This window comes from Callionymus lyra, chromosome 12 (genome assembly GCF_982586985.1).
Source record: "Callionymus lyra chromosome 12, fCalLyr1.hap1.1, whole genome shotgun sequence".
Taxonomy (NCBI): domain Eukaryota; kingdom Metazoa; phylum Chordata; class Actinopteri; order Syngnathiformes; family Callionymidae; genus Callionymus; species Callionymus lyra.
This window is the reverse complement of record NC_141829.1, coordinates 22017586-22041560: the sequence shown is the minus strand read 5'-3', so window position 1 is coordinate 22041560 and position 23975 is coordinate 22017586. Positions and strand designations below refer to the sequence as shown.

Here is a 23975-nt window from a genome sequence, read left to right as displayed (position 1 = left end):
TATCGCTCTTATATGTTAAAATATAACTTAGAATCCAATTTGACGATTACCATGGTTTCGAACTCAATCACCTCCTTTTTTCTCATTAAAGGCCAATTAACATGCGCGGAAGAACAATCCTTTCATTTCCTGTTAAATGACAAGCAGAGAAACGCTTTAGTGAAGTTTAGAAGAGACACAAATATGTTGAGATGTTTACACTATTTTCATGACGGTTCGTATCGTCAGGGTCAAGTCACATGATCAATGAGTTTGTGAGTTTCCATCGACAAAACTATGTTCAAAATGTGGGTCAATCTCCTGGTGGTCTAAAGGTACTGGAAAGTCAAAATGGTAGAGGACCTTCATCAAATGTGTGAATATGGTCCATTGGATCTTTTGCAGAATCTATCAAGTCACTGATTTTTTATATTTTTCTTCTAATGATACCTTTCTGTCATCGTTGAAACCTGGGCTGTGATTGGTTGATGGTTTGATAATAACCCCCTGAAAATGTGTCACATCCACCACTGAATGTTTTTCTCCATCACAACCAACTGATTCTATTATAATAGTTAAGACTGTTCATTTTTGTTTTTATATTATAAGCTCTTTGTCCTCTTGTTGTCCGTCAGTCGTTCCAACAGTTACACAGAATCATAGAGAGAAGCTTCTTCTAGCGATTATGGCCCATATCTGTGAAACGTACTGTTGAAGATGGTTCTTTAAAGAATATTTTTAATAAAGACGCTCACAACCTGAACCTCTGCATCTTCAACTCTTCTCTGTGAGTGTTTAAACATCAAAAGTGATCACGACTGTGCAACAAAGACTCTTCACCTCCACCCTGCCTGCACTCTCTTCTTCACCTCCTTGAACTCTGTCCTGCGTTATAAAGATGGTTCTGTTGCAAAGCTTTGGAGAAGACATCAAAATAAAAGCAGAGGATTTCATCCAGGTGGAAGGAAACCAGCTGACATCCACACTCTGGCTTGGGAATGTCTGTCTACTGAAGGACGGTCCTAGAGAATTGTAATTGACGCTCCTTTGAGGCGACCGCGATGGAGATTTGATGTGTTTGTTAGAACAGTTTCATCTTTACACTTGTGTGAAGAGCAACGACTTGAATCTAAATCTTCTACATGAGACGCAGTTCCTGCTCTGAGGAGAGAGAGCGCCACCTCCTGCTGTGCAATTTATCCGTCTGTCTCGGACCATGAATAAAGACTACAGAGGAGACGACGTCTTTGTTCAGCCGCGCTGCAACTCTGTCGGCGTTCTAATCACACAGACATGTTTTTTTTTAAGAAGCTTGGTTCATGTGGCCTCGTCTCCATGAAGAAGTGTCATCACTCCATCCTGCACTTCGCCACCAGATCCACGACTCTTCTGAACGACCGCAGACCCCAGCATTCCAAGGTTTTTTAGTACAAACTGATGTCAATTTTTCCACTTTAAATGTATGAAGTTTAATCAGACTATTTTATTAAGGCTTTTATTTGTTTCTAAGGTATTTTCTTTTTTTATTCACATGGCATGATTTCCTCTGTTAGTCTTTATGTTTCCAAATTTATTATTTTTTTTTAGGATATAATACGTAGGATTACATGTTCTCTTAGTGTTCCAGGTTACCATCTGGATCCGTGAAAATTTTGAAGATTTTTTACTCTCCCCCTCTGTCCGTTCATAGAGATATTTCAAATGCTAAAAAGATCATTATAAAGAGAAAATCAATAGTAATATTTAGTAACAGAACAGTCAAAATAGATGTTAATGAGCTGCTTGGCAGATGCCTGCACTCTTCAAGTGCTTGTCCGGTTGAATTCGCTTCTGTCTTTTCAAAGTAATTGTGAATGTATTTGTCAGCAGTGGTTGATTTATAAATGACCTTTATTTTGAACTTATAAATAAGTGATGAAGAGTCGTCTTTAATATTCATCAGTTCTCGTAAATACTGAAGGCAGAAATCTTAAACTGCTTTAACACAAAATTACCAGACAGTAAATTAAGTTTCGTAAATTAACTCTTGTGTTTTTTTTAACTTAACTGACAGAATCTTGATTTTAGGAGTGTTGTGTTCAAATGGAGAGATACAAGTTGAAGACACAATCTGAGCCAGTCCTTTAACTATTGCAATTTAACTAATTTTCAGTTTATTTCCTCTGTCACGTCATAAGACAAACTCATGAATCCAGGTGATTCATTCAATCTACCAGAATTTGGACAGAAGCTTCAGAAAGAAACACCATGATGAGGAAATAACGATGAAAATGAAGTTCATTTCTAGTCACAAACAAGCACATTCTGAAAATCAATGAATCCATAATTTGTTAATAAAAATAAGACTATTTTAACATTTATATATTGAAGATAATTTTAGTTTTAATTCTCATCTAAGCAAAGCTTTTCATTGAATTAGAATGTTTACTTAATTTATTCTCTAAACAGTAGTATTTAGTATTATACTGTATTAGTTTTGAAAGCAAACATATGTTTTAAATCTTTTACTACTGCAAATATTGTTAACCATACAGAGGTTGATTCTGAACTTGGGGAAATTGTCCGTAGGTAAGAGTGTGTGAAGGCTTATACGTCTTTGTGCAACCTTTCCAGGGTGTCCCCTGCCTCTGGCCCGGAGAAACTGGGATTGACTCTAGAGTCTAGACCATTAATTTAATAAGAAGACAATGATGAATATATTAAAACATGTTGGCAACGACCAGAGAGAAATTCAAGATGAGAAATCAATGTTATCTTCTACTTATGTGTTAATATATAAACAGTGCTTACAGTATTTCATGATATGAAATATATAAACATATTTGTCGTTGTATTTTTCTTAACTTTACATTCATTCAATTTCTCCCTCTTATAAACTCAAAAACAACATGAAAATAAAATGAAAACTAATACCGCTTGAAACAACAACAATGATAGTAATGTGTATTTTAAAATGTATTTTAATATTATTATTATTATAATATTTTATTAACAAACCTTACACTCTATCGCACCTTTACATAAAATCTAATAAAATCAGAAGTTGAATAAAACTAAAGTTAAACAAGTTTTTTGTTTACCATCATTAAAATAAATGTTATTAATAATCGCAAAGTCAACAATAATGTTGATGCAACTATTAAGAGACGGAGGTTCAACAAGAAGTTAGTCTGATGATGGAGGGTCGATCACTGAAGGGGGCGCTGTTGAGGTACAAACATGACGGTTAAGGAGGGAAATTAAGTTTTGGGGTATTTTTGTTAAAGATGGTTTAAAAGTTCAGGAACGAATAGAGAAAATCGTTTTCATTTTCAACATTTGTGGCGTTTCATTCATCCTCAGATGAAGTCATGAATGAAACATCATCGTCCTCATCAAACAACATCATTCCTGAGAAACTCTTTGTAGTTTAAAATGTAATCCTGACACTCGTGTTGTAGTTGAAACCAAAAAGTCTGCAGTTACAGAGGAATTAGAGAAACAAGAAGTTTAAAGAAAAATACTAAAACTGCCTTTGATGGTTTGGCCACTGTCTCCTAAACATGCGTGAACGGAAAAGTGAAAATATTTTCTTGGCACATCACAGTTCGCAGGATATCTTTAGACATTGTTGCGGGAAAATCTGATTCTATATTTGTTCTACTTCCACTGGAAACTTGAGTCAAGTTAGAAACGTTTAAAATGTCAGAAAAGCAAATGAATTGTGCCGAGAGGTGAAAATGTTAAATTCTTTATTCTCACACAGTATTTGGGTCATATTTGACAGTAGCAGTTCTTCTCAAGAGCATGCTTTTAAAACACCCCATAAGGAGCAAACAGACACTTTCATTCAACAAAAGCTATTAAATATCATTTACAGCAAAAGTCAAATCTTCCACCGAAGACAACGATGCGAAACACAAGTGGATCACTTGTTTGGTTTGATATGATATAGACAGTGACGGTCCTGAGCGGTACACGGACGGACCGGGAGTTTAAAGTAAACTGGGCTCAGTGATGTGGGACTGTATTGCACCGGTGACTGACGGTAACACTTGTCGTGATTATAGTTTGTTTACGAGCGTTTCTGTCAGGTTTGTGAGTGAGAAAGATTTATTTTAAATTCAAATATTAGACATATTTGGGGGTTTTAAAACAGGAATTTAAACTGAACCTCTTAGTTGTGTTCAGGTGTGTATTTTATTATTATGTAGGTTAAAAAAAAAAAAATTGTAGTTTTGGCATTGAAAGAAAATAACTATTATTCTCTATATTATTTATTTTATTTCACCATATTAAACTTTTTTGTATAAACAGTTAGTTCAGGGGAACGTTTCAACTTTTCATTTGGTTGCTGTAGAAGTCTTTTGTCGAAATTGTATCGTTGTGTTTTTAAAAATGCGTTTAGGTGCTAAAAGACAAAGTTAACAAAACAAAAAAGTAATTTCCTTTATGAAGATGCCGGTTTCAGGAGGTTTAAAATCATAATCGTGTTAGTTATTTTAACTTTAAAAAATCTATCTCGAATAAAAAAAACACTTTCTCAACAAACTCTTTTTGAGTCATTTGAGCTCAGATTAACACAAACCTGTTAACAAACCGATTATAATCACGACTTTGTAAGATCTTAATCACACATTAAACACCGTAAACTCAAACATGAATTAAGAAAAGATAATTATTGAAATCACCAGGACCTCACAGTAAAGTTTAGATCTAAATGTACTTGTTTAACTGACCATTTATTTAAAAAAAATGTGAACCAATAAATGACTAAATTAAGTGTATTTGGATAGTTTTTAACCTGTAGAACCGATAAATAAAGTTCATGGTGAGAACTGTGTCACAGAAATCACATTAATTGATTTTTCATGTGGATCTTAAACCTGGTACTTTAAGGGGTCCATAAACACCATAAAGATGCCTTTAAAAAGCTCCATCTCTGATTCAACTTTGCAGTCACAGTGCCAGTGTTACCGTGCTCGCTACAACAAACTCCGCGTGTCCTCCCTCTTCACGTGCTCCAGGCTCTTGTCGTGACCTTTGACCTTCTTGTTCTGGTGAGTCTTGACGTGTTTGGCCAGGTGGTCGCTCCGCATGAACCTCTTGCAGCAGTCCGGGCACACGAAGCGCTTCTCGCCGGTGTGAGTCCTCAGGTGTCTCTGGAGCTCGTCCGAGCGCGTGAAGCTCTTCCCGCAGAAGAGCCAGTTGCAGACGAAGGGTCTCTCCCCGGAGTGCCACCTCAGGTGCGCCTTCAGGTGCGACGTCTTGCCGTAGACCTTCCCGCAGCCCGGGATGTGGCAGATGTGCTGCTTCTTCTTCCCGGGCTCGTCGCTGGCCGTCGACGACTGACAGTTGGGACAGCGACACCTGCGGCAGCGCCGCGCCGTTGCAAGCGGCGACTTGGTGTGGAGCAGAGCCGCGATCTGGGTCTGGTACTGGGCGAAGTCCGAGTGACCCAGGACCAGGCCGCGCTGCAGCTGGAAGCGACCCAGCGAGGAGGAGTGCGTGACGTGGTTGGCCTGCTGGAGGCTCCACCACGGGATGTCCTCGCCGGGGTTCGGGGAGAGTTGCCGGTGCTGCTGCTGGTGGACCAGACCTGGGGGTCCCGGGACGAACCCCGACATGGAGGGCGGGATCGGGGCCGGGGCGGAGTAGCTGACCGCGGGGACGTAGGTGGGGGGGCAGGCGGACTGCATGGAGCAGGGCAGCATCTTCACCGGGGAGAAGTCATAGGGGTAGGAGGGGTCCGCGGGGGGCGTGAGGGGGAGCTCGTGCGGGTGCGCGCTGAAGGAGGTCTGGATGTGCGCGGACAGGTGCTGCTTGGTGGCCAGTCCGAACCCCGAGTTGCCCTGGTGGTTCCCCTCGTTACTCCACGGGTGAAACAAGCGCGAGGGGGACCCCAGGGCGGGCTCGTAGGGCACCTGGAGGAAGTCTGAGGGGGTGGACCCGTGGTGGTGCCCGATCCGGTTGCAGGTCGCGGCGAGGAGAGCCAGCGGGGAGTGTTTGCAGTTCTCTGGGGAGGAGTTGGGGGTTCGATCCTGGACGGAGCAAAGTTGCGACAACATTTTTAAAACATTTATTTTAATTTAAAAAAAATGGATATTGTGTCACACTTTACAAGAAAAACGTGTTGTAACTTAGATTTAAAGTTCGGAATAAAGTTCCCTGAAGAATCGACATTATTAAGAAAAACACGTGGATGACACTGTTATTACACAAAGTGGATATTGTAAGTAAGTAAGTAATTTTTATTTGTATAGTGCTTTTCCAGACCAGGGTCACAACGCGCTTAAACAATCAAAACAATACTCAATAAAGTATATACTTTAAAGATCAAGATAATTGTATTGTATGATGATTGTATAACGAGAAAACGTGTTTTAACTTAGAAAGTAAAGTTATTGACTTAATTAAAAAAAAAAAACACTTGCAAAAAGCCGTTTTTGTCAGCTTGACAAGAACACCTTTTAATTAAAGTTCTTAACAAATTATTCAATTAAGCACACTTCAGTTCATCGTTAAACTGGAGTTTAAAAAACACGTCATTTAGCCAAACTTCACCCTTAAAAATCTCTTGTTATTTCCGCGGAATTTCCCCAGCGTTTAAAAAACAAAAACGGATCGTGGAAAAACTCAAGTTCCTAAAAAGAAGAACAAAAGTTGCGCACAAACCTGCAGAAAAGCCTGGAGAGTCTCATTCCGCAGAACCGCCACCGCTGCCATGATAAAGCTCCGCCAGCGCGTCACGAACAAACGTCTCAATTAAAAGCGAGAAAAAAAAAAAAAGAAAAACAATGAAAAAAGTGACTCTAGAGAAGATCCAGAGCGCGGGTCCGGTGGCTCCTCTCTCCCAGCTATCCCGGACTATCTGAGCGGTGAGGGATCACTTCTTAGAATGTGATAAGGACTTTGGTGGGCCGCCAGCCAGTCAGAAATAAGATTTATGACTTTGAAGCTCGGAGCTGCCCAATCATCAAAGAATACGCTCTTTGAGAGAGGAAAGCAAATCCTCTGGATCCACAAAGCTCCTATGGTGTGTTTGTTGCTCTGGATAAAGGAGCTGATTATTAGGGGGGAGGGGAGGGGAGGAGATAAAGGCGGGACAATTAATGAAGTAATCACTATGTGGGAAATGTATATACACAAATAATTGGATTTTCCTGATCAAAGACCCCCACGCCCGCCTGGAGACCCCGCTATTGGGTGCCGTAGTCATCTGATCCTCTTTTTGTAATTAAGGATTTGTAGCTGAGTGTGTGTGTGTGTGTGTGTGTGTGTGTGTGTGTGTGTGTGTGTGTGTGACAATGTGACATTGTTATCTCGGGAGATCTCCAAAAAATCTGTTTGATGCAGGAGAAGCGAGTGACTCGACACAAAAGTTCCCCTGAATCTGCATCTATTTTGCATTTCTAATTGAGATTGTTTTTTTTTTTCCTTCTTCTGCTGCTTTGAAGAAGAATTGAAGCCTTAATGAGTCTTTTTTCCGAGTCACACGCTTCGATCTGTTTCATCAGAGTTACAGGTCTGGGAGTGTTGGGTCTGAGCTTCTGCGCTTTCTTTTTAAACATTTCAATTTGCTGGTTCAGAAGGGGTTTGTTTTTTGTTTTGTTCGAGATTTCTTGCTCTTTGATTGTCATTAATTAACAATGTATTTATAATTAAAAAAAACAAAAAAGGAAGCACATACATAAAACATTTGCAAATATACAGTACAACTATCACACATATACAATAAAAAAACACACAAAAAAAGAAACAAACATAACAAATGTTCAAAATACACCAAAGGTATACATAGAATAAAGGCACAATTTTATGCACGATGACACATAAATGTTAAAGGGAAAACACACAAACTTAAGAAAGCTACATTTAAGGAACAGGATATATACAAATGCATGATATTAAAGCAGCTGAATATATAAACAAAATGGTAAAAAAAAAACGCAACCCCCCCAAAAAAATAAACAAAAAACACCAAACATATTAAATACATCCAAAAACATATTTAGGTAAAAAAAAACAACTCAAAAACCACTGACCTGGATAAACACAAACCAACACATAGAGAGAAACCACCCCCACAAATGTAAAGGCAAATACACGCAAGAAAACCTAGCCACCAAAATTACACAAATAGACACAAAGGTTAAGCAAACGTACACCAACAAACATATTTTATTAGAAAACTAAAATTACGTTAAAAACAAACATTTAGTTACACACTACACTGTCAACTAAATTACAAACACACAAAGGAACAAGAAACATTCACAACACCATCTGGCACTGCAAAATAACCAGAACATGCATAAACACATAATAATAACTTAAAGACAAGGCACAAAACAAACACAAATACATACATAGACATGAATAAACAACACAGACAAACACAAAACCACACATATTCATGTATAAATAACCGTAACACAAGTCACACACAAACACTAAAATGATAGTGGACAGGGTGTTCCACGACTGTGTTGGTGAGACTTCATGGTCCCAGTGACTTCTGACGAGACAAAGTGACTTTTAACAAGTTGAGTGGAAGATAAACTAAAAGCAAAGTTTCACCAGCAGAAATGGAAGTTATTTTTTAAACAGCAAGTCTCTGATCTCTATCTGACTTCCCCGCAGAAACAATCAGTGTCCTCTCATCTGCAGCAGCAGATTGAGAGTCAGATCTGCTCTTTGAAGGGATTAATGTTCCCGTCCTCTCCCACGGCTTCACACACACTCATGAGGGGATGAGGCGAGTCCTGCTGGGCGGCGCCGGAGTCAAACTACTGAACGGGAGTCAGAACTCTCCTCGTCACTCGGCGGATGTGATACAAAACACCGGCCAGGATTTACGTTTGTGACGAGAGAACACTTGTGAGATCAAGAACACTTTCTTAGTCTTCGTCATGACATCATCTTGGTCATTTAAAAAAAAAGAAAAAAGTAGTCGTTTTCTATTTTCACCAGGACCACATGCTCCCTGTCAGGAGGCCACGTTTAGCCCCCAAGCCATAGTTTCTTGCCCTGTTCTCAACAGTAGTTTTATACATTTTTTATCTCATGTATATATTTTGATAAAAACACACATGTCAACACAAACACATGTAGCATAAAACAAACAAAAAAAAGGTTACATTTAGTATTACACATTAATACACAAAACATTAAGAAACAAAATACAGACAAATAAAACAAAGACAAAATAACATTTACACACACTAAAAAATTCTAAGCTACAAACCAGAGGTACACAAAAACCTATGTATACTCACATACATCTCATAAAAATTCAAATGGGAAGGAAAAAAACACTATGAACACATACACAAAGACAGGTGATTCAGGAAAAGAACACAAAATCATTCAAAAGTATGAAGATAATGCAAATATATTAGAATAAAATCCTAAAATAATCCTAAAAAATATGGCCATATAATTAAGACACATCGATACAACATAAAAATACAACAAATACATATTCACATACAAATACTCAGCCAACACAAGTACAAAGAGAAAAACAAATGTCCAAAAAACAAATATAAAATCATAACATATCTAAACACACACAAAGACGAGGACAAACACACACTGACAACATGACGACACGTGTTCTTACACAGAAAATATGCTCCTGACATGCTGTATTTACAGGTTCACTGTCAGCCTTGATCTCGTGTCACAACATTAAAGAACTACACAACCTCGCCAGCGTCACGTTGTCGTTCAGCTCTGGGTTTGTGTTGATGTTTACTCGGCGCCTCAGACGTCAGATAAACGTCAGGCTCCATAAACCTGACAGGAAGTGCGACACCTTCTCATCCTCAGCTTGGGATTTTCCCTCCATCATCTGGAAATGAATCCGGCAAGAGTTCCAGACGAGTTCTTCTGTTCGCGTCGAGTCCTACAGCATTTCAGCGTCTCCACAGAACCGCGGCTGCAGGACGACGTGACGACGCGTCACTGATTGGGAGTTTGGTCTGTAGCCATGCGCTCCACTCAGACGCTCCCTCAGGTCATTCACTTCCTGAAGACCTTTTTCATCTCCTGACAGCTTCTGCTCTCAGTCCTTCACTGCAGGATGATGAGAAAACTCACCAGCAGGAAGTTTCATTTCTCCACTTTGTGAGGATTCATTGCAGTAAAATTTAAAACTAATTTAGAAGATTCTTTGCAGCCGGAGATGATTCAACCCTTGAGACGTCAATTATAGAAATGAACGTTTTATTACTTTGATATTTTTTATTTAGTTTTAATTTCTAAATAATAAAACCAAGAGACCCATTTCATATTTTACTGCAGTGTTACCTTTTTTAAACCACTATATCAACCTCGAATAATTTACATTCATTAATAATATTGAGTGAGTTTATATTTGTAATTCACAATAAAAGTTTGTGAAAGTTACATTTTTAAGATTTTGGTTTTAGTCACAAAAAACAAACAAATATCGATGGTGATAAGAGGGTGGGTCACCTTAAAATATTAAACTTGACTTAAAAAAATAAGGATCTTTTGGACAAAAACAAGATGAAGACTAATGAAAAAGTTGTGTGTACTTGAAAGAAAGCTTTTAAGAAACTTGTCATTAATGAAGTGATATTTAATAAAACTGACTCACTCACGTGGAGCTCAAAGAAGTGAAGACTGTTGACGTCTACACAACTGTTGTGTTGCTGCCCAGGTGTTCTTGTGAAGAAGTTCCTCATATACTTCTTGCTGTAGTTTTCCTTCTTTTCTCGGCTCCAGGAGTCTATCATCACCTTCACTATCCCTGTCTGGTACTAGGCTGCAACTGTCATGTTGGGGGAGAGACTGTTACTCCATGTTGCAGACAAAGTGACGATCAGGAGTCCAACAAACACATGGAGGATTTGCAACACATTTATTGGACTCATATAAAAGAGCAAGACACTATAAATAAATAAAAATACAGATGAAAAGTTGTCGTTCCGTCAATGATGAGGTTCAGCTCCACTTCTGAACTGAAGGTGGCGCACTGCAGGAGAGAAAACAAGATTAGGTTAATACATACATTCGTCATACTTTCACTGCGACAAAATGAGTGAACAAATACTGAACATTGCATCACAGACGAGATCTTATTGATGCATTTATCATTTTTTTTACGACTAACAGGAATTGATGGCAAAGCATCATGGGAAATATTATCTTGAAAGAGTTTAGTTTGACATACACAGTTAAAGTGGTGACAGAAGTGGGATAAGGGTCAGGAAAATGACATGATGATGATAGTATCAATTTATTTTCCTATCAACAAATACAATCTATTAGTTAAATAGTTTTTATTAACATTTGATCTTTTGAATTGTGAGTTAATATCTGTGCCTTAAAGAATATGTTGGTGGAACTACTTAAACAGGAAATAAGAGTCAAACACTTTCCTAAAGCATTTTTTAGGGGTTAATGTGACTAGTCATCATTTCAAGCTTTCTTTAAAAAAAAAAACTCTTTAAGAACCAACTCAAGAGCCTGAATTGAACTTGTAAGAGATCTAAAATGATAAAACTCTCTGCTGCAATGCTAACGTAGCAAGCATTGCTAGGATTTACGCAGACCTTAAAGTCACTATCTTGGTTCTGGATGTGAACCTGGACAAGGGACACGCTGTGGCGAAGCACGTGGTCATCAAATCAATTTGCTGGAATCTGGTTCGAGGTTGGAAAAACAGTAACCTCTGGTTGATGCAAGGTGTGCAGGTGCTGCTGTCCTTCCCAAATTAAATCGGCCCAAAGACCCAAAGCAAATTTCAGGTTCATCAGTTTTGGGTTAATTATCCGTACGCAGGGGTTAATAATCATGATGTTTTTATAAGCTCTCAGAATAATCTTCTACAAATCAGTCTTTGAGAATGCTTTGTTACGATTTTATCATTTTTCGGTGCAACTTAAACTAGTGTTTAATTTTGAACTGACTACAATGGTTACTTTATTTATTGCAGGGTTAAGTTCTGAGTGATTGCATATGAGGTGCCATCCTTCTCAGTTAAGGTGAACTGATCATCTTTCATAATGCTTTGCCGCCCAGTCAACAAATGACAGCAGTCAGTCACTGAGCTGTCATTTAAAGTGTGGTATTCCTGCGACCAATACGCTGTCACTAAATATAGCAGTGTGTTTAAGGGCATCATGGGAGTTCACTGTTTTGTTGGCAACAATAAGTTCATGAGTTCAAGTTCTGTGGTTTCGTTGAAGTGGATCTGCTGCCAAAATAAATGAGCTATTTGTACCAGTGTGAATGGTTACAAGGAGCTGCGGTTTGTTACAATATGATTAAATATGCAGTACTGTGTGCAAAGAATAAAAACTGCGAAACATCCCGAGGTAAACCGCGATGTGGCGATGGCCGACTGTATTTGTATTTAGGACTCTCATGGGCCACACAAATTGACTCGGTGGGCATCTGGCCTTGAGTTGGCCGCTGTGAACGATATGAGAACATAATGAAAATCCCAGAGAAAAGCTTTTTTTTAAATCTATTGTACTCTCAGGAGAAGTTACTCACTGAGGAGACAGCAGTACAGAGATTTTCGGGGTTCCACATTGACACAGAAAGCAAACCCCCTCTAACGTTGTGTGCTCTGTGGACGGGGGAGAGAAAGCGTCCACATCTGTCTCATTGGAGAGATATGAGAGTCGGGGGTGTGAGGGCTGGTGGGGGCTGCAGTGTGGGAGCGAGAGGGTGAGATGCTGGAGGCTACCGGGTACTTGAGCCGCTATAATGGTGTCTCGTATGAGAAAACATCTGTGAATTTCCTCAGTGATCTACAACAAAGTATAACTCAGAGCAGTCACTCAGCGCAGCTTTGAAGTCGCAGCCTGACAGAAAGCTGCCATTGTTCGCAGATCCCGACACACAGAGACTCAAACTTCGGTCGCACTAATTTTCCCCGAAACACGATACAAGGACTTTTCTTTTAGCCCCTCGCTTGTGAAGTGGGCGATCCCTGCATATTCAAGAGCAAAGAGCAAAGCCGTGGCAATGTGCGGGTTGGCCCCGGGGTCAGGGGAGGCGGGCCGGGTCATTGTACCTTCACTCAGGCCACCCTGGATGTGATAATCCTGCTTTCAGGAGGGAAGATCTGCAGCTCGACATCATGTAAACCTGCAGTGTTTCCTGCTCACATAAACAAGAACAATGACAGCAGCTAATCCCGTAACATCATTGAAGTGATCCCCTCATTGTTTGACTAATAATAACTTCCACACAACTCATTTTGTATCCATTCATCTACATCTTAACATACTGGAGCAATTAATTCAACTCTCTCTCTAAAAATACACCCCATTCATTGTTATAATGTTCATAAATATTTTGACATAAAATGGTAGAATTATTGACCTGGACATACAGCAGTTAATAAATTATTACAATTAAATTAATTATCAATTATATGACACTTAAATAGTAATGAAATAAAATAAAATACAACAGCCGTTCTTTCTTAATAATCAAATAAATAAATTGACCATTAACTGTTTTAAATGTGTAACTTTAGGGTTACTACTTATTTGAGAGTTTCTCCTGGAACACTATTTACTAAACATCGCATTAACGCCCATATTTCAGCTGATAAGTTCAATGTTTTGATACAAAAATGTAACATTTGAATCACCTATGGAATGTATAGCACTGTAAAAATACTGCCTACCATTTTAAGCAGCCTGTTGGAAATGATTAAATAGATATACTGTATGTAAATGAAACTTAACTGTAAGCCCTCTTCTTCTCTGTGACGGAGCGATGAGAAAAAGTCAGTGTATTGATGCTGCACCGCAATACTATGTTGAATTCATATCAACTTAAATGACTTAAATTGATGGACAATAGTATTTGGCACAAGATGCTGTAGATTGTACAAACAATTGCATCAGAAAAGCAAAAAAAAAAAGTATTATCTAAATATCCAGAATTATATTATAATTATTGTACAGTTGTATTATACAGCCCTCTCTTATCAAGGGAGGAAATACTTATTCCAGTAAAATGAGAAGTCAAAATGATCTAACTACTCCAAAAAATGTAGTCCTTATATCTAAAATGTATGCCGCTGTACCGTAAATAACCACAGGAACCACTAAACACTAAAAAACATGTAAGTCACAGGCTGACTTGCAATGAATGGAATAATTTGGGTCATTTTTATCAAAGCATTCAGAACAACTGATTAGTTTACTCCAGCGAGCTTTGTAAATCAGCTATTTTAATGGACAGATGGCTCATCCAATGAAACCTTTAAGAGTTCCAACTGAATGGGTGGAACTTAGGACAAAGAAATCATGCCATCGGTGCATTTACTAGTATAGTTGCAATACAGTTGTAAATGTACATATATTAACACAAAACAACACCAAAGTCAACACCAGACAGAAATCCTGATTTGACAAGAAGAATTGAGGGAGTAAATTGATGGATTTAGTTAGTGTCAGAAAAAGTAATCTGACTGGCTGACCTTTATGTCAATCAAGCGCCTTTTCAACTGGAATAGAAACAAAGTATTCTTGATAATATATGGTAACAACAATAAAATGAAGGTTTAACTCTTGGTGGTGTTTTTCTTGATTAGTTGATTCAATACAGGGTTAAAATAAAAATCAATTTAAACCTGAAATTCTTCCGATTGAGGTAGGACATCCCTGGTCTTAACTTCTCTACTACAAAAGTAACCAACCATACATTTACTTGGATGTTTAGTATGTTTGAATTCACCTTAAAACCTTCCAATTTTTCTCCAGTCCATAGTAGCCCCAGGCTTACATATACAAGCTCAGATATTTAGCAGATGCCCCTAAAAAAGTGGAAATCTGGAGCAGATGTTGAGCGGAAGGAAGATTATTAGTAGATATTTGCATCTGCTATATGATCCGATGCAACGCTCAGATTTGGTGCCCATATAACCATGTTAAATATTTTGGGGGAAACATTATTCTGACCTCAATCAAAAGGCTCCTGTTCCCCCTCTGGCTCTGGCACCAGGACAACTTTGTGTGATGCATTCCCAACTGAAACAAGGCGACGTTAATTCTCACACGGCTCCTCGTCCAGTGTTTATTCAACAGCAGCTGGTCGCACCATCTGGGGAAGGACCGCTCGGGCAAAACAAAACAGGTTACACCTTCGGCCATGCCAAGTCGACCAGCGCCCCGCTCGGCCCGCAAACTGTGAGAGGCTAATCGCAATTTCACGCTCTGATTTATTTATCAAATCCCGTCCGAGCACCGGAGGCTCCGGCACAACTTGAAAGTGGATACATTTTCACGGTGCCGTTGTTTCCTGTTGTTCTGGTTTTTGTTGGTTAAAGGAACCGAAAGGAGGATGGCATGATGGCCACAACATTTGGTGGAGATTAGCGGCGAGAGAAGCTCTTATCTTCTCATTCATACATTTTATATGCTTGCAAATGTTAACAACACAACGGCGCACACAGACTGCAGGTGTGAGGAAGCTGAGACAAAAGCCACTGTAAGCGTAATGGCGTCCCTCGTCATTAAAGAGCTTTGATGTGAGTCCTCAACAGCCTTCTTTTATCTCCTTCTTCCTCTCTGCCTCTTACCCTCTCTGTCTCCACCCCACTCAACCACTTTCTTTATTAATTCCCTCTTTAGGGAATGTTCTTTTGCTCCCAGCCGCCAACACACATCTGACATCTGGTCACAGACGTGTTTGGCTGCAATCATTAGCGGGCCACGAAATGTTGCGTGTTTTCTTCGACCCGGGAGTAGCACGTAGCCGTTATTAATTCAAACATGTGATGGGAAAAAAAAAAGGCCAGATCTGTATATCAAAAGCAGGTAAACTGTATTAAAAGAGTGTTTGAAAAGGCTCCACAGGAAAATAGCGGTATTGAAACTCTTCCTTTGAACTCTGCGGATGCAGACAGAGGACAATGTCGGCCTAATCGTGCTCCCGCTTTGAAGTCAGACATCACTATTAGGTGAAAAGGTAAGTATACTTCTTCAGAAAATAAAAGCTTTTCATCATTTGTTGGGGCTGCAGCTCCAGCGATTTTCATGAAGGTGGTTTAAAACTTTGGATAACAATGTTGTGGGAGGAGGCGGGGCTCTTCGCAGGGACGCCGCTTTAATGAAAGTACCAAGCAAAATGTATGACAAGGGAAGAATAACAGAGCCACCAAAGCCACACAACAATCCAGATGTTGAATGCTGAATGCAACCAGAGAAGGGGAAGTGTTCCTGGTGAAAATCCTGCGGTTGAATATTCTGGTGTAGTGACACCGACGCTGATGACACCTTCCTTATGATTATTACGTAAATGCTGCCAGACTACAAAGTTCATGAAGAGAAAAAGTGAAATAACAAGTTCTGAAGTTAAATTAGCACAAAAATAAATGAAAGTTAAAATATCGAATGCTGGATATTCAGCTCTAATTAAATAATTTCACATATATATATATATATAATATAATATATATATATATATATATATATATATATATATATAAAACATTATTTTGAGATCAAGTTAAATAATAATCTAAATATTAAATTGCTTATGAAAATTATTTATATTTTTAAATAATTTAACATGTATATGTCTACGTAAAACCCTCAAAATAAATTAATTCTATTAGCGAATGCGTATATATATATATATATATATATATATATATATATATAAAGTTATGTTTTTCTATGTTTGGATTTATAAGATATAAGTGTAACTTCATTTTTCAAACAAGTAATGAATTCTTGAACAAAATCTTTGTTATGAAAACGGAAGATTGAAGTACAGAATTAAAGTAAAATATAAAATCCTTTTCCTAAACTGAGAGCGTGAATTGAATTCTGGCCTGAGAGGCTGAATGTAAAACAGAACATAACTGACGATCAGATATAGTGTTATGTTATTCTTCAAGACTTTAATCCCACTTTAACTCTCGCAGAAGTTGAAACATCTTTTGACAAGACTGACGACAGCGTTTCATAACATTTGCCTTTTGCTTCACATAATCAGCTCAGCGGAGTAATTACCCCCACACCTCCGCTCACCTCCTTCATATGCTAAAGAAGGCAATCAGCCAGGGAGCTCATTTGGCAGCGACGAGCAGAAGAAGAAGAAGAAGCCTGCAGTCTGGCGCCGTGTGTCACCACAGTCCAACCTTGTTACCGCTGAGTCTGTTTTCAATTCTCCTGCGTGATAAAACAGGGCCAAAATAATCAGGGGAGTATGATCGCACTTAATGGATTCAGCGTACTTTTAAGACGCACTACAGGGTGCAGGGGTGACCTATTTCAGACTGCTCTTCTGAGGACCCGGCCGGGGAGTAATGCACCAGGATTTTAATTATTGTGGGATCTGTTCAACACGACCGGAGGTTCTGAACTAACTGTATCACCACATGACTAAACTGCCAGTGGTCTGCAGACTTCCTCTTTGAATTATTTCTGCTCGACACGACAATTAAAGAGTCGCACAGGAACATTCATTAGTCATGTGAGCCAGATATTGCCGCTAATGTCAAGAGTTGTGCGTCTATAGGCTTCTTAGCTCGAAACCCCTGCAAGCTGGCTCTACCAGTTCCCTATTTAAACAAAATATATTATATCTGGGCCACAATGTTGCTTTACATTGAAGTCCAAAATGTTAAGCTCAAAGAAAGACTTTCAAAGTAGTAAATCTTGCAAATGAAAACGTTATTGTAAAGTATTTAAACTCTACACAGAAAGCTATCTAGAGAGCTGAGGGAAGGGGGCCGAACCAAGGATTGCAGTGGTTTACTAAGTTTTAAAACAGGTGCAAGATGTTGCATACACAAATGTCTTACTCTAGCTCTCACTACATTCACAAAAGAACAAAAACAGAAATAACTTAATAAATAAAACTGAATTGTTCTCATATGGTACTGACTTAAGTTAAAGTTTTACTTTACCTTACTTAACAAAGACTGCAGTGACTATACAGATCTGTGTTCAGTCGCCCCAAAATACTTTTATTTGTGTATTGATTTCTTATTCTGGTTTTAGAAATTCAAGATTTGGTTTCTTGGTTGACCGTCGACAGTTAATGGTCCATCAAAAAGAAATATAAGTAATAGTTTTCAATACTTTGTAGTTTGGTTGACTCTTACAACTCAATTGTGTTGTTTGTGTGGACAAATAAACTATCCCACTCAAAAAAGTAAGAAAAGTAAGTAAGTAAATTATATTTATATAGCGCTTTTCCAGACCAGGGTCACAAATCGGTTGAAACAACAAAACAATACTCAATAAAATATATACTTTAAAGATCAAGATAATACTGAAAACAACATAGTAGTTCCAGAAAATAAAGGAAAAGCCTGAACAAATAAAAATATCTTAAGATGTTTCTTGAAGGAGTCAGTAGATCCATCAAGTGCAAAGAGAGAGAAAGATCGTTCCAAAGCGTAGGAGCAGAGAAGTACAGGTACATCAGTCTCTGTATAGAGCATAAATCATATATTGTGTTCCATGGTTTGCAGCATGGAAAGATTAAGGATAAACAAGCATATGAATGAACAGGAAAAAACCTTTACATGGAGCACAAAGGGCTGGATACAGATACTGTACCATAATGGCTAAAGAGACCAAAATGAACACAGAGTTCAATTACTTTTTTGTCTAAATCTCCCAGATTATCTTTTTGTCGTCAATAAAAAATATTGTAGTGACTAATACAGAAACATTTTTAAAGTCATTTGGTATTGTTACACATTTTAGAAAGAAAAATACTTTTATAAGTATTTTTGCCAAAATATTGATTACATTCTTTAATCATCATTACCATTTAAATCTGGTGTCAAATAAAAAGTGATATGATCAATTCAGAGGCACAACGCAGTTTAAGGAACTCAAACGACACGTCTGAAAAAACTGATTATTAAATCATATTTGAGTCTTGAGGAATTATGAATGAAGAACAATTTCAAGTAACATTGTTTCACTCTTCTGGCATGCGGGCTCACAGGGGCCAGTCCATCACACATTAAAGACAGACTATTCGCGTAAAGAAAAATGAGTAAGCGGACAGAAGTGCACAGAAGCAGAGAGGCTCACTAAGAAAGAAAGGATTGATAAAGCCTGATAAGGCTCACACCTGTAAGCTTTCATCCAGGACTGTCTCAGGTTTGTCAGCCAGATTACAGTTCCAATCAGACAAGGGATAATCAGCTAATCCATCACCTCATAGTTGGTCGGATTGTGTCTTTAGATTGACGATGATTGTGTATACAGTCTTCTTTGACTTACTGGTGCTGATCAACTCAAGCAAAAACCTAGTTATTTCCTAACAAGGGGAAACATCTCTTTACTCTCACTTACAACAATATGCTGGTTCTAGATCTGAGTCTGACCTCGGCACCGCTGCACTTAGGAAGTCAATGATTACTCCCTTAAACCCACAAGCATGTAAACCTGAGCTCGCCCATCCAGGCAGAACCTCTAATGTTTTCCCGACTGAGAGGATGAGATCCTCAGTCATACCACCCTACTCTTCCTATTAAGATCAAAATCTCCACTCGGGCCCTCGGGTGTCAACAAAGAGAGATACAGTAAATGATATGCAAATTGAAAAGAAAAAAAAAAGGGCTCCACAAATCAACTCGCCGGCCTTGCATATCCGACACTTGAGAATCTTAAAAGAGAATTCCGGTATTTAGGGTAGAATTCAAAGTGAGGTCTGGCTCTAAGTGTGCGAGCGCTGGATCTAGGCAGCACAAAGCCTCTCTGACTCGCGGCGGCTCTCAGTGGGAGAACGTGTGCAGAGAGTTCTGGCTTTCCAGAGGATTTGTCTTCGCATCCGACCTCGACACCCGACATGAAGCCTGAAAACAGGTGGATGTCTCAGTGTCAGGTTAACACCGTACAGCTTAGAGACCCTCGGAGACAAGAGAAAAGTTTAAATTGAGTCAGGAAGCAGCCGACAGCTCGTTCAGTTTATCAAGATAAAGGTATCAAGGAGATAAAGCAGCATCTCTTTTCTGCAACTCACATTGTTTGCAAATCAATGCAATTATATGGAGCTAATGTGAGATTGAGCTAAGATGGTTTCTACCCATCGACAGTGTGGAGGATAAAGCTCTGTTTGTTATTCTTTTGTGCTGACATCGCAACTCTAGTCAGTGAGGGTGCTTCCACCAGGTCTATGTTTGGTCCCAGATGCCTCTTGATGCTTTACTTAGATATGAATTCTATCTTAAGAGTTTTTTAATCTAGAGTATATAAGGGAAGCAAAACGTCTGAAATTTTCAAATAAAGGACTTATTGCAGATTTTGTATCTTTCCAACATGATTTAATAACCAGCGATATAAAGATCAGTGGTGTATGTGAGACATGAATAACTTTTTGCCATGTTTATTGTCCACAAAAAATGATTGACTACCACACAATGTTGCAATCCTTGTGTGACCGAGGGAACTGGAGCCACATCAAAAACATTCCATAGTGTACAGTGCAAATTAATTGTACTGCACAATTTCACCCAGCAAATTTGTACTTAAATTTTTGCACTACACTTTACATAAACTGCTACCTGTATATGGGGGCAACAAAGTCAGATTTATGCAGATTAATTGCATGGTGAACTGTTTCATTCTTTGCACATGACAATAATCATTGAATCTATTGAATCTTGATTAGTGGAAGATTGTCTGGGTTCATTTTGATGTCATGGCTGAAGATTTATGTTTTGTTGAGTTAGTACTTTTGACCTTTTCTACAATGAATTACATGAATCTGATAGTTCAATATTACTGTATGTTTTCGACTGTGTAACTTGTGTTTGAAAGGAGAAAAAAATCCCAAAATTATAACATGGTAAGAGTAAACAGACATGAATAACCAAATTGATGAAATTATGATTTTGAACCATTTTATATTTACAGGAAAAGACCTTTACTCCTGGAAATGTATAATTACAAACTGGGAGAGGCTCCAGCCCCCGCGACCCCTATAAGGGATTGAGCGGCATAGAAAATAAATAAATAGATAAATAAATGAATGAATGAAAAAGGTAGAGTTGAGGTGTTTTTCAGCTGCTGTTGTAGGACTTGAAACATTCCTGAACTGACTCCCTGAATAACATATCCATCCATCTTCTAACTATTGCCCAAAGTCTGAACGAGGGAAAAGTAGCAAAGAGGACTAGACATTCCTCTCCTATCCCCAACCAGCCTTATACTTCTAACCTAAATTTCCGACTTGAAACGACTTGTTTTCCAACTATCTTTACTTCTCACATTAGATCATCACACATTAACTACATCATTAAAAAAACTTTTTTCTGCTTTAGGAATCTTCAATTCAAGTAAATCAAAGCCGTTGTTCAGGTATAATTGCACTGAGAAAGTTTTCCTAAAGCTTAGAGTAAGATCAATTCAAGAGTTTTAACTCCACAATCAACTAAAATTGAAAACAAAAAAACACAACATTAATTATTCCCCTGGTCATTGTACATGTTACACAGGACTGCTTTTAGCCATGGTGAATAATATTTTAGTTGGACAGCCAATTGTCATTGACTTTACACTTCCTCATGTTGCCCCACTCAAACTTCGCTTTACAAATTTAAAGTACAACCGCCATGTGTTTCACTGTTTTGTTAGTTCGGCTGTTGTGATTAGCCGTCAATCTTTATATAATTCAAAGAATATATAAAATTAAATGATATGTTTTAAATGTTTAAATGTGTAAAATCTTACTTCACATGTTCACATTTTCAGACTTTGGAAAACTTCAAGACATTTTGATGCCTTAAAGGGCAACTAATGTATTGATTTAAGTGCGTCTAAAATTCATCTTGTACCTCTATTGTACTCATCAGTATGTTTGTATAAAACTGTCTTTTCATTGAATATTTAAATTAGAGAATGTGCTCAAGCTCCGCCCACTAAAACAATTTGTCTGTTATCTTGTTTACAATAACCACACCCACTTGGCTCTGATTGGTCAAACACAGAGTTAGTCAATCCTGGAAGTTTCCACCTCAAAGGGACCAATTGTATAAACAAAGATGATTACAGCTGGGTGGAGGAGGAGCGACGACCATTATGTGTCCTTTAATGTTTTTAGATTTTAATTAAATTCAAGGATTTAATGACAGTGTAACACTTAACTCAGTGTCTATGTTTGGTTGCTACTTTAGTAGACACAATATAAACCTTTGAGGAGTTACGACAGCATTGCCAATAAAAGGGTTAAATTCCAGTTGGCAAACAGGTGTGGGGGGATGGACCAGCTGGTCTAGTAAAAGGGCCAAAACTCTACAACCCTGGCATGATCGGGATTGTCTGGAGAAAGAGTTGATTCCAGGATACATTTTTAAAAGCGTTGGACAGCTGCTGTGTTGTGTTCTGTGACACACACTCCACACACAGCTGCACATCCAACACTCGGGCTTCCCTTTGGTGTGTCTGAGCAGACTTACCTGACTGACATGACTCTCTGACTGATGAGGGGGTCCTCTAGAAAGTGGGAGTGGGGGGGGCGGCGTAGTCCTCCTCGGGGATCGACTCCACCGCTGACAGTAATTTGTAGTACTCATCTTCTCCGTCCAGCACTTTGATTTGACTGCGGGAGAGAAGGTAGAGTTTTCCCACAGTGGAAGCAGAGAGAGCACTTCACTGACGGTGTTTTTAAGTCAGACCTCGGACTATTAAGATGAGCACGCTGACAAAGCCAGAAGATGTCACGCTCCATTTAATGACGAAAAAGCAAGTGCTCGTAAAGAGCCTGTTATTTTTGTCCCCGAATTTACATTACAAGAAAACAACTCCATTTCTGGATTCTCCGATTCCACAAAGGGCCTGCTCTGTTTAGAGCAGCTGTAAGTAGGAAAGCAGTTATTTACCCAAGTTTCCTCGGCTTCCTCTTGCTCCCCTGGTAATCCAGAGTTCTCTGAGGAAAGGGCCGAGAGCACACAGTCAAAAGACGAGCAGAGAGTCATTAAATTTTAATTCAAAGTGATTTTGTGTTGAATGCGAGCAGATGCTGATAATATCAGAAGTCACAGCATAATTTTTTTCTGATCAAAGGGCTCAAGTGAGTCTGATGAAGCATGCATCTTGCTCAGCTTTGATAAACCACATCAATTATTCACCGTGAAGGCAGACATCCTGACATGAAAGCAACAGATAAAGAGCATAAGCACATGTTCGAGACAAGAGGCAGAGCGGCGTGGGGGTGGGGCTCGGGGGTCTGGCACAGGTAGGTTTAATTGTATTATCATGTGGAACCAAAGTCAGACAAAGGCCTTTATTGGCACTTTGAACTCACATTGAGCTGGTTGTAGTAGAGACTGTCTTCTGGGCTGTTGAGCAGTTTGGGCTGCTGGCCCCGTCGGCGAGGAGTTCTCTGCTGCAGCTTAGACTCTGGACCTGCAACAGAGGAAGGTTGAGGGAACCAGTCCAACATTATGAGACAGTGATGCAGCAATATTCATCTTTGCACTTTTCTTCTTTGTAGGTCCTGTCAAAGGATTGGACATTTAATCTGATGAATCGCAAGAGATTCATTTTCACCATGTTTCACTTTGAACAAGTTTGAACACAGAAAGAATAAATTAGGTAGAAGTTTCAGTCAAGTTTACTTACAAAATAAATCTGTAAAACAGGGAAAATAAGTGAAACACAAATGCTATATGATTTTTACAACCGTTTTTATCTGACAGGTCGGTCCTTGAATATAATGCTGGCATTAAGGTTGGGGACCCCTGCCTTAATCCTTGTGTTATCTCAGGGTGACCAAAGGCCCGAAGAAAAAAAAAAAAAACGTGTTTCTGGTATCCCTTGTGTTGTCTCTGGATCAAGGTGAACAACCATCACCACTGCATACATATTAATGGGAGCCAGGGAGGTCTATTTTGGGCCTTTCGGGTCATCTTGACCCTGAAATAACAAAAGGGTTAGTCAGGCCCTTGAGGGTCATTACAAACTGAGACTTTATAAAAAAGGATAATAATAATAATAGTTTAGACAACACACAAGTCTAATGGAAGAAATACTTAGTAAAGCAAT

General features: G+C 38.8%; 2 protein-coding genes across 5 annotated transcripts in view; both read right to left on the bottom strand.

Annotated features, from left to right (window-relative positions):
* Nucleotides 1–3687: 3687 nt before the first annotated feature.
* sp5a (Sp5 transcription factor a) lies at nucleotides 3688–7381 on the bottom strand. The gene is made up of 2 exons (XM_087804512.1): nucleotides 6634–7381; nucleotides 3688–5999 (listed from the first exon to the last, which is right to left on the bottom strand). Exons 1-2 carry the CDS (start codon nucleotides 6682–6684, stop codon nucleotides 4944–4946), a joined length of 1107 nt encoding a protein of 368 aa, XP_087660638.1. The 5' UTR covers nucleotides 6685–7381; the 3' UTR covers nucleotides 3688–4943.
* A 3497-nt stretch (nucleotides 7382–10878) lies between these two features.
* The window catches only part of myo3b (myosin IIIB), a 72632-nt gene continuing 59535 nt past the window's right edge, over nucleotides 10879–23975 (bottom strand). For all 4 annotated transcript variants that reach the window (XM_087803643.1, XM_087803642.1, XM_087803644.1 and 1 more), the window contains 4 exons: nucleotides 23236–23336; nucleotides 22811–22857; nucleotides 22388–22530; nucleotides 10879–10963 (listed from right to left, as the gene is read on the bottom strand). In XM_087803643.1, coding sequence (XP_087659769.1) covers nucleotides 22425–22530; nucleotides 22811–22857; nucleotides 23236–23336 — 254 coding nt within the window. In that variant the 3' untranslated portion in view covers nucleotides 10879–10963; nucleotides 22388–22424. The remainder of the gene's footprint in view (nucleotides 10964–22387; nucleotides 22531–22810; nucleotides 22858–23235; nucleotides 23337–23975) is intronic.